This window comes from Podarcis muralis, chromosome 11 (genome assembly GCF_964188315.1).
Source record: "Podarcis muralis chromosome 11, rPodMur119.hap1.1, whole genome shotgun sequence".
Taxonomy (NCBI): domain Eukaryota; kingdom Metazoa; phylum Chordata; class Lepidosauria; order Squamata; family Lacertidae; genus Podarcis; species Podarcis muralis.
The window spans coordinates 50085045-50096441 of NC_135665.1; the positions used below are offsets into that span (position 1 = coordinate 50085045).

The window sequence follows — 11397 nt, forward strand, 5'->3', positions numbered from 1 at the left end:
TTTTGGGACTACAACTCCCATCATCCCTGATCACTGGTCCTGTTATCTAGGGATGATGGAAGTTGTAGTCTCAAAGCATCTGGAGGGCCGAATTTGCCTATATCTGGTTTGGTCTCATCCACAACTTTCATTTAAAGCACCTTTATACCATTGTCATGGTTCCCCCCCACCCTAAGAATCCTGAGGAACTATAGTTCATGGGTGCTTAGTTTTTAGGAGACCCCTAAGAGCCACAATCCCAAAAAAATTGAGGGGTATAAGAGTTCTCACAGTGGCCAGTCAGATGCCCATGTGGCCTTCAAGCTGGACATAGGCGCAGCAACACTCTGCCCACTTTCAGTTGCCAGCAACTGGTATTCAGAGAGGTGTTGTTGAACATGAATTTGTCTAATTGTCCCTTTAAAGCCGTCCAAGTTTGTAGTTATCACTGCCCCCTGTGGAAGTGAGTTCCATAGCTTAACTATGTGCTGCATAAAGAACACCAGCAATGACTACCTTCCTGAAAGGCTATGGGCACAGGATTCTGCACAACACTATTGCATATGGCACTGATGGAGAATGGCAGTGGGCTGACACACAAGCCGGCTGCTGGAAGAGTGTAAGAGGAACTTCTAACTACCTTTGTGCTGTTGCCTTTTCTCGCAAGGACATTAAAAACCATCTAACCAAACGAAGAGCAAGTCTTCAAGTTTTCTTAATGTACAATGTTCTCCTGACTTGGCTGCAGCTTTTTTTCAGAAAACTGATCCAGGTGGATATTTGGTTTGTCCCAGTCAGTGGGTTCCTGTTGAACGACCACAGAGATACTGCTACCCTTCTCCACACATTGATGAGGAGATTTCAACCCCTCCCATATCCAAGAATCTGCTGATGTTCTCTGCTGATTCTCGAAAGGAGGGGGCGGTTTCTGCTCTCTACTTATTCCGTTCCAGCCTCACATCAAAGAGAGAGAGAGAGAGACTGAGTGTTAGAGAGAGAGTGTGTGTTATCTCTGTATAGATAAGGTTGCTGCTAAGAGCAGCTGCAGACACTCAGTGCAGTTCAGCTTCTCCATTTAGCTGTGTATATAGTTTGTATGATAGTTGTAAATAGAATAAAAGTAGTTATTCTACAGAGCTGTTCTCCGAGTGGTCTATACTCTGCTGTGCGACGACTGTCTCCTTGTGGAAGTGAATCCGGTGCTCACAACTCTAAGCTGTGAGTCCACAGCACTTTGACCTGTTCCTGTGCAGAAGGTGGTCTCTGGATGTGCTACCCAGCTCGCCTAGCCCAGTCGGGGCTGAAGTGAATGAGTCCAGTTCGTGGCACTGGCTCAAGGGTGATACTGACAATCACCTCTTCTTTAAACGTTTTAAGAAACAGTGTTAAAGGGCACCATCAGAAATGTTACTTGGAAGATACTACAAAACTAGCCCATAATCATTGATGCACATTGTTTATAAAGTTACTGTACACAAACTGGTTACAAAAAAGTAGTAAAAGCTGTTTAAATGGTTGTAGATAATTTAAAAAGCCCCCTTTTTAAATGTTTCAGACTCCAGTTCCACCAAGTTTTCTCTTCAGCTTCCTCGAGCGCTGGTGTAGTTTGTTTTTCTTTTTCTTCTTCAAGCTCATTTTGGGCTCTGGCTTCACTAGCTGTATTTCCTCGGGCTTTTCCTCAGCTGGCGTTTCAAAAACAACTTCTGTTGGATCTTCAGGAATCAGCGGCTTCTCTTCCTTCTTCTTCAGTTTCTGCAGCTCTTTCAGTTGTTGCTTCTCTCTGAATTTTGCAGCTGTGGCTAGTCTTATTGCCCGGCGATGCTGGAAGCAGAAGAATACAATTAGCATGGCTACACCAAATACAAGTGTTGGAGGTACAAGAGGAGACCAAACCCACGAGGAAGCTGCCTGATGCCGTTAGACCACTGGCCCATGTAAGCTCAGAGCTCTGTACATTAACTGACAGCAGCTCTCCAAGGTTTTGGAAAGGATTTCCCCCATGCTTTGCCCAGATGTGCTCACAATTTAATCTGGCACCTTCCATATGCAAAGCATAAACCACAGCCCCTCACTATATCAATTCTGCAACCAATATATTTTAATGGGTTAGCATTAGTGGTTGCTGAACATTCACAGCAACTCCAGTTAGCCGTACAACTTAGAAACCACTGTCTGGACTTAGAATCATTGAACTGCAGAGTTGGAAGGGACCATGAGGATCATCTAGTTCAACCCCCTGCAATGCAGAAATATTTTGTGCAACGTGAGGCTTGAACCCACAACCCTGAGATTAAGAGTCTCATGATCTACCGACTGAGCTATCCGCAGGGCTAATGTTCTGCTGCACGAGGCAAAGAAGCAGATAATGAAACACCAGTGCAGCATCACACAGTACAGCATTGTCTTAAGCCTTTTGCCCTGATGCAGTTTCACTGCCTCAATCCTTGCACCAACTTTTTTGTTTCGGAAGAGGGGGCATGGCAAGTGCAGTAAAGCCCACAGCAACAAAGGCAAAGCCAGCCTTTGTACTCCAGAGGCAACACAAGCCTGAGGCCAAAAGTCATCACAGAATACTAACTAGTGGGGTGGTTATTTAAAGCCTTCTGCTGAGAACCCAGTGGACTGGACTGTTGTGGGTGGAGAGAGTTACTAACAACATTTTACTAAAGGATCACATTAACAGCGTTGTCACAGTAAGCAGAGGAATAAGCTAACTGAAGAGTGTAGTCTTTAGAGTATTAAAAATAGTATTACCATATTTGGAGACTGGTAATGAGGATTTTCATACAGGGTTGGTCCTCCAAAGCTGCCCTGGAAGATCTTGATAAGGTTTAAGACAAAGCGCGGCCCAATTTCTACCAGGGCTCCATCTTCTATTATCTGCAGAGTTGAAACATTTGATATTTCAGTGCAAAATAACATTTTTTCTACCATACAGGTGCCCAACTGCCGCAGGCACCTTAAAATACCCAATATTGGTGCAAGATTCCCTCTGGCTGTGTTATAGAGCAGCTTAATGGCTTTTGTGTACTCAGACACTCCAGTGGATCGAATCAACCTGAGCTGACCCCGATAAGAAAAATGGGCTAGGATATGGAGATTGTTTGTGGGAAATAAGAGCATCTTAGCTGCCACTAAAGCCACAGCTTGCACAACCATATCAATATAAGGGTTGCCTCTTTTTGTTTCAGAATGGAATTGTGTCCTTTCTGTAAACTTTTGCTCTTTGTAGGAACAGTCTGAGTACAACCAACAGGCATGTAGGACTGAAGAACAGGAGCCCATGGAAAATAAAAAGGGAGGCATGTAGAGTGTAGCTTCCTTACCACGGAGCCTGTGGAATACTGAAGTCCTTCCACAACCCCAAAACACTCTTTCAACTATTGACCAGATATCACTCATGACTTAAGTGTGTTTCTTCATTCTACCGCCTCAAGGACTTGCAGTTAAACTCTTGAATGATAACTTCATTCTCAGAATCTTAAGGGAAATAATAGGCACTTGTGAAAATGCTAAATGTGATCCAAAATCAAGTGACCCAAATTCAGTGTGCCTGCCATATGCACAAGTTCTGCACTGTGGGAGATTATCTGGGTCTAGGAGAATTTGGCATTTGAGTTTTGGCCACTACCCTTTATGTGTCAAGCTAAGTTACTAGCAAACCCATCTTAAAATGTCTTATATTAGGAGAGAGCTGTATTCTAATCAGCTATGGTTCAATATGTGAACAAGTCTAATAAACCCTCAGATTTCAAGAAAATGTTCACATAGCATTTTTCAGTTTAAGACATTGCATATAGATCCCAGGCGGCAGGCTGGTCGTGGGTGTTTTGATTACATCATCCCACGGGCAAAGCATAGGCAAATTACCTGGTAATTTCGAAACCAAATCCTCTTGTCTGTTATGGAGAATGTGAAGACGTGATCTACAAAAGGCTGGCTTTTGGGATGATACAGAGGAGTACCAAAAATCTGGCAGGGTGAAAAACGACAACTTTTTAAAGCAATCCATATGATCAAAAGATTCAGCACAATTCTGGGTGGGCACTGCATAGCTCACTCTGTGTGGCGCTAACACAATTTGTTCATCACACAATCAGGCTGTAAGCTGCTCTGCTGTCATAGATTACATCTGTGTTGTATTATATTTGGTCATTCTTGGTTTTTGTCACAGAATGGTTACAGCCTTTGCATCAACATGCTTATATCGCAATGCAGTGACCAGAGGGGACATCTGAACTGTAGCCTTATTGGAGTTCACCGATTGGGTCTGCGTTGCTCCGGGACAGGAGGAAGGAAGTCAAAATGACACCGAGGTTGGTTCAAAGAAAGAGTTTATTCTGCTCTCCGGATAGCAGAAGGCACTTGCGTGATTAGTCCCCAGCAAGTCCAAAGAAATGACAGGTTTCATGCAGTTTATATATCCTCCAGGCACCCTCTCACTTTTCCCCTAGGAGCCCAACCACGGCGGCCTACGTACGCAGGTTGACATCACATATGTTCCTGCTCTGGTACTCTCAACCATAAAAGGATCTTCCTTCCTGTACTTCTGACCATAAAAGGATCTTCCTCTTCCTACTCTTATCTGGGAAGACGTCATAATCTCCGGGAACACGCTTTTGGCGTTTTTCCCGGACATTGGTCTTGTGCGTATTTTGTGGTCAGCACATAAGATAAAGTTCTGGCGTGTTTTCTTCGTTCCCCTGGAGAGCCAAGGCCATCCCTTGCCTGTCCTGATAAAGGACAGAACTGTTTATGCAGTTGTGTCCTTATTATGGTTTTGCTCAACAGTTCAAGTTTTACGCATTTAAAAGTGCTCTCTTTTGAAAGAACAAAGGGGGGGGGGTTGAGTCAGTTTTAAACTTGCTACACAGGAACCCATTCCTTCAGAACCATTCTGGTGGAAATGGAGGTGAAACTTCTACCTAGCTTGGTCAACTGGGCTATTTTTAAGTGCCAATCCATTTTGGAACTGTACTTATGGACCAAGTCTTCCAAAGCGTAATGTGAATGATTAGCATGCAGCTCAGCTTGAAGCACAAACATGAATACTGGAAGAACTGGAGGCAGAGTACAACGTGCAACACGTTGAAAAGTATATTTTCCGCGATCAGTTTAGTGCTGTTTCTCTGCTGGCACCAGAATTAGATTTAAAGAGTGACAACTTAGAAGCCCTGTAGCTCTTTTCTATTGAAAGAACATTGCTGAGAATTGTGGGAGAGAAACACTGAATAATGTCATTCAGTAAATGGATTACAGGTGATTTGCAACTTACACACATTTAACTTGTCCGCAAAAAAATAAAAAGTGGGCAGAAAAGGGGTGGGTGTCTGGGAAAACTTTGGCAATCCCTCCCCCTATTGCACCCCAATGTGTTTTGACCTTGCAATTTTGGCTTTATGTGTATGAGAACGTATGAGAGCCACCTGCATAAGCCTCATGGCAGGCACTGCCTTACCACTAATATTTTCATCATCATCATCTTCATATACTTTATTGCACTAGCCAAAGGCCATGGCATCATTCACAAAGGGAACAAAAAGAAAAGCAGCAAAAACCATAAAACCCATAAAAATATTAGGCACTGCAAATACAATAAAGCACAATCACGTCTCCTAAGAATTATTTGTTGCATACAATAGAATAGCAAGGGGTTATCAGGTAGAATGTGCCAGCTTAAATGTCCGAATCACCTTTGCAATTGACCGCTATTTTATCTAGATCTTTTCTCCTGATCTTAGCTGCCAGCGCATATAGTGCTACTTTATAAGTTACGAAGTCATCAGTATCACTCAGCAGCCATTTCACCCTTTCCACCCTGTTTGAGTGTGTTCCATTCGTGAGCAGGGGTTTTATAAATCAGTCTCTTGGTTCTATATTTTAAGTAGCTGTAGGAGACTTTCAGGGTAAAAAATGAGGTTTACAATGTTTTAAATAAATGCCACCCGGTTCTCTCCATCTCTCTTCAACTACTCTTGGAACAAACAAACAAACAAACAAACAAAAACATTCACACGCAAAACCCACAGCCCCTTCAACCACAGCACCAGCTAAGAAATGTGTACTGGCTCAAGAGATAGGGCTTATCATTTTGTCAAGTGAGTTTCGGCACTGCTGGGTTGATTCCAACTCGGTTCTCCTCAGAACAGACTCAATGAAAACAATGAACCCCAAGTTAGTCATTGATGTCAATGGGTTTGCTCTGAGGAAACTCAGTTGGCTACGACCTACCGATCTGAGGAACCCACAAGTTGCCATTGCCACATCAAGGTGCACAAGGATCATGCTATCCTATGGCAAAAAAGCACCTGCTATTTTAAAAATGGGAGAATTAACTTATAAACACTGCCATATACTGACCTGAATGAACAGCTCTTTCAGCACAGCATAATGGGGCTCCTGGTCAAAAGTCTGTGGGGAGAAAGTTAGTATTTTAGAAAGTGGCAAAAAAAAATATTGATCATAAGATAACAGAAGGTAATATGGTATCCTAAGAGATCGATACTCGCCTTATCAAAAGACAGAATGGGCCGGGAGCCTCTCAAACAATTCCCAGTCATTTTCAGCTCGGCCAGAGTGTGAACTGAAATGATATTAAGTAGAGCTATGTCAAGTCAAGATTTTATTGTTCAACAACAATAAAAACATTTTCAAGTGTTAAAACAGAAGCAGAACAGCAGTGATTGCAGTTTGTAATATTAACATCTTCCAGACATTAAGCCAGTCAGTCAGGTCAGTCTTTAATGTTTTAACCATAGGTTACAACAGAAGACCAGATGTGTGTCTTTGTAGGATCATTCAGGAAGGAGTAAAAACAAGCCAACAGCAATCAAAGACATTCAATCACATATTTGAACTTACTATTCTGTACTAGAAACTTTGCTGATGGTCCATGGGGGGCATTTGAAAGCCTAAAATAGACAAGAGGGAAAGAAAGAAATCCCCAATTGAAGTTATGCTTGAAACAGAGTGGTTGAGTATCAGTGATGTTAATGGGGTGTTACACACAAAATTCCTATCCAGCAAAAACAGCTTGAAAACCTTGCAAATAAGAACTCATCTGGTTAAGAGGGAACTGTCCCCAGGTGCCCTGGTAAGCCCCTGCCTAGTTTCTCTGAGTTTATTGGGTCTTGACAATGTCACAGGAGAGTGTTCCAGACTGGGAAACCAGAGATTTTCGTTCATATCCAAACTTTTGCCTGTCAGGTAAAGAACAGCACCCAACTTGTTGCATGGAACAGGGCAGAGGACAAAGAAAGTGATAAAAGGGCCTGGGTGTGTCTTGCCAATTTTCTACTGCTGGTCCAAGTGGATTATGTTATTATTTTCCCCTAATAATTTGTCATTCCCATCCCCCCCCCAGTAGTTTACAGAACCTATAATTTACAGAATAATAAATAGTTTCCAGAAGCCCATTCAAGAATGGTGGCCTGGAAACCCAAATGATGAGAATATTCCTACCTATCCACTTTGCACTTATGTCGGAAATTAGAATACACAGGGAAAATATATTCTGATTTAAAGTTTTTCTCACCACACATAAAGATCCTGCTTCTTCTTTGCTTCAAAAAATATGCATTTATTGCAATTTTTCATTTCGCAGACCTGCATGAAGCACAAAAAATAGTTCCGTAATCTGAAACATTGTAGTTTTTCCAGTGTAACTCAAAAGTTTCTTTTTCCCAAGTATGGTTATAGCAATTTGGAAACTGAACACATGAGCAGGGATAATTTGTGCCGGCTGCGAGTTGGAAGGCGCTTGCAGCAGGAAGCCTGTTTATAGGTGTGGAGGCCTCCAGCACAATGCAAAACCCCATAAAATAAGGTTTCTACAACACACAAGGAGCCTACACAATTTAAGGACACCTCACTGCAGACAGTCTCCCTCCAATTCATGGAGGTCAATGGGGGTAAACCAATCGGGTCATTCCCACTCTCCCTGCTCCAATGTTCTGCCTCCAGATTACTGTAATGCCTGAATAGGACCACTGTCTGCACAGTGCCATGAGAGTCAATCAAAGGAGATACAGTTCACTTGCACTGTTCTAAACATGAAATTATTTATTGTTCCACCTTGAGAAAGCAGCCACTGAGGTACCAAGTTTTGGGTTAATAGCTGGATTCAAATCTCCAAAGCCAGGACATATAATGGTTAGTCTTAGGCAAAACAGGGGCATCAAAACTTACCTCGTTAATTACAAACAGCTTATCTTTCCTGTCCATTTTAGTGTCTGGAAAACAAATGAAATTAAACAATGTATGTGTAATGATCGCCAAAACATCCTGGTAAGTAATTTCACCTTCTTAGAACTCTTTGAAATTACTGATAAAAGTTGCTCTGGTCCAGCCGAGTTCTGCACATGTATCCCTACCTCAGATACTAGATGTAAGCAAGCACTGTGCACAAGGATTCCTCTTCCCAATCCAGCAGCTAAGGTTGTGAGCACAGAGTACTAAATTTTACCTTAAAAAATAATAATCTGCCTATTAGCAGATGACCAATACAATTCTGCTTTTGAAGGTGGCTTGATATATGCACTCCCAGCAGCTGGATTGGGAAGAAAAACAGCAAACACCTGCTTAGGATGAAGAGGACCTGTATCAATATGCTGCTTTTCACACCTTTTACTGCAACAGAAAAATGTTAAGGTAAGAAGCTTTATACACAGCTAGAAAACAGTAATGCTTAACTACAGTATAATTATTACATTCATTTTGCTTCACATACCAGTGTTTTTGATAAGCCGGTCATTGTTGTTATTTAGTTTTGGACATTTCTATGTGAGTAGAAACAGTGAACTTGTTAAAACAAGACACAGAAGACAGGTAAAAATAAAATAAAAAAATACCTGCTTTAGCATGGGGCATCATTGTTCTTAAGTCTTTCATGAGATGCCTTGTCCTAAAATTGATCCCTCTGGAAGAGAAAATGAGAACTCTCTCTTTGTTTTTCCATTTGCCCTGAAAGACAAAAGTATTCATGAGAAGGGAACAAACAACAACAGATTACCTCAATCATTAATTCTCTGGATAGTTTCTGGCACGTCACAGCTGCAGTTATTAATCTATAAAATGGGAGCAGTGAAGTTGATATTTTTGGGCAAAAGCCATTTTAACTCAGAAAACTCTTCCTCAGAAAACAGCCCATTCATTACATTCCCAATATGCTTCAAAAGCCTATGTATTTATTGTATGACCTGATATTCGCAGGATCACACAGACGACTAAAAGCTCACCACCACAGCTGTTTTAACATTTCATAGAATTTATACACTTGACTGAAAAAAACCAAAAATACCCCACTCATCGAGAAAAATTCACAACCCTGTTTTAGAAACATGCAAAAGTTAAATGCTAAAACATTTCTAAGCATCTCCCTAAGCCTTGTATGAACAGGAATGTGCAGCGAAGGTGCCTGCATGGATCTCAATATGCAGGGAGTTCCGAAGGGTGAGTGCCGCTGTACTGAACAACCGAGTCCTTGAAGAACCGGAGAACTTAAGACCCCATTTGCAAGGTGACATTATTATGTCACCCAGTCCCACCGAAGTATGTGTGTAAGCCCCATGGAACTCAGTGGAGCTCACTGACGAGCAAACACGCTCAGGGCTGCGGTGGAAAAAGACCCCTGTTATCTAAGAAGCAGCGGGAGGGGGATGGATGGCAGCTAACAGATTGAAGTTGAATCCTGACAAGACAGAAGTACTGTTTTTGGGGGACAGGAGGCGGGCAGGTGTGGAGGACCCGCTGGTCCTGAACGGGGTAACTGCCCCCCTAAAGGACCAGGTGCACAGCCTGGGAGTCATTCTGGACTCACAGATGTCCATGGAGGCACAGGTCAATTCTGTGTTCAGAGCAACTGTTTACCAGCTCCATCTGGTACGCAGGCTGAGACCCTACCTGCCCGCGGACTGTCTCGCCAGAGTGGTGCATGCTCTGGTTATCTCTCGGGTGGACTACTGCAATGCACTCTATGTGGGGCTACCTTTGAATGTGACCCGCAAACTACAACTAATCCAGAATGCGGCAGCTAGACTGGTGACTGGGAGTGGCCGCCGAGACTACCTAACGTTGGTCTTGAAAGACCTACACTGGCTCCCAGTACGTTTCCGAGCACAATTTAAAGTGCTGGTGCTGACCTTTAAAGCCCTAAATGGCCTCGGCCCAGTATACCTGAAGGAGCGTCTCCACCCCCATCCTTCTGTCTGCACGCTGAGGTCCAGCGCCAAGCTTCTGGCAGTTCCCTCACTGCGAGAAGCCAAGTTACAGGGAACCAGGCAGAGGGCCTTCTCGGTAGTGGCGCCCTCCCTGTGGAACGCCCTCCCACCAGATGTCAAAGAGAAAGATTACTACCAAACTTTTAGAAGACATCTAAAGGCAGCCCTGTTTAGGGAAGCTTTTAATGTTTAATAGGTTATTGTATTTTAGTGTTTTGTTGGAAGCCGCCCAGAGTGGCTGGGGAAACCCAGTCAGATGGGCGGGGTGTAAACAATAAATAATAATAATAATAATAATAATAATAATAATAATATGCTCAGGGGCACCTTTGTCCTTTGTTCCACGAGGAGCACAGCCGCCACACACCCTGAGCGGCCAAGTCAAGGTCCCCCTCGTACTCTCCTCACCTGCGAGACTGGGGCCGGGACGACGTGCTCATCCGGCCCCGGGGTGGCCTCAGCGAACGGGCCTTGGCCCTCGCCCTCTGCCCCCGGAGCTCTCTTGGCGCGTTTCCTCCTCGGCTCTGCCGGGGCTCCCTTGCCAGCTCCACGCTGCCTCTTGGCCGCAGCCATCTTCGCACGCTCAAAGCGCCGCCGGAAGTCGCACCAACCGGAAGTCGCACCAACCGGAAGTCGGTCCCCCTAGCCTCTCTAGGATTTTCCGAGAAGCGGAAGTAGGAGAACCTCCTCCGCTGGTAACACACGCAAACATACTTCCGGGTTGAGAGTTATTTTTTATTTGTATCGTTTCGTGGAATTTATACACCGTTTGATTGTTAAAAAACACAAACCTCAAAGCGGCTTATAAGAAACAGAAGGAGCAGTAAAAACCGAGGGGAAATTCTCAGCACTAAAAAACGCACAGAAGTTAAAATAACTAAAAGAGGTTAAAATAACCTGTTTTCTAAGCATCTGGGCCAGGCTTGTCTGAACAGGAATAATAGAATCAAACAACTGTCGAACTGGAAGGGATCCCGAGGGTCCTCCAAGTCCAACCTCCTGCAATGCAGGATGAAACTCGCAGCTTTGCGGTTATCAGCACCACGCTCTAACCAGCAAGTACAGTGGTACCTCGGGTTACAGACGCTTCAGGTTACAGACTCCGCTAACCCAGAAATAGTACCTCGGGTTAAGAACTTTGCTTCAGGATGAGAACAGAATCGCGCAGCGGCAGCAGGAGGCCCCATTAGCTAAAGTGACA

At 43.7% G+C, this 11397-nt stretch overlaps 1 protein-coding gene across 1 annotated transcript; it reads right to left on the bottom strand.

Moving 5' to 3' along the window:
* Positions 1-1418: 1418 nt before the first annotated feature.
* On the bottom strand, positions 1419-10812 carry BRIX1 (biogenesis of ribosomes BRX1). Its single transcript, XM_028748373.2, has 10 exons — positions 10605-10812; positions 8829-8940; positions 8167-8210; positions 7514-7584; positions 6841-6890; positions 6489-6562; positions 6340-6390; positions 3850-3951; positions 2734-2859; positions 1419-1800 (listed from the first exon to the last, which is right to left on the bottom strand). The coding sequence occupies exons 1-10, from the start codon at positions 10767-10769 to the stop codon at positions 1531-1533; spliced, it is 1065 nt and encodes a 354-aa protein (XP_028604206.2). The 5' UTR covers positions 10770-10812; the 3' UTR covers positions 1419-1530.
* Positions 10813-11397: the final 585 nt, after the last annotated feature.

Excerpts from the sequence above, each read along its gene's own strand:
- BRIX1 (XM_028748373.2), bottom strand. The coding sequence starts at position 10,769 with ATGGCTGCGGCCAAGAGGCAGCGTGGAGCTGGCAAGGGAGCCCCGGCA. Across the intron at positions 8,941-10,604 it reads TCCCGGCCCCAGTCTCGCAG|GGCAAATGGAAAAACAAAGA; the intron begins GTGAGGAGAGTA and ends TTTGTCTTTCAG. Across the intron at positions 7,585-8,166 it reads AGCTGTTTGTAATTAACGAG|GTCTGCGAAATGAAAAATTG; the intron begins GTAAGTTTTGAT and ends TGCTTCATGCAG.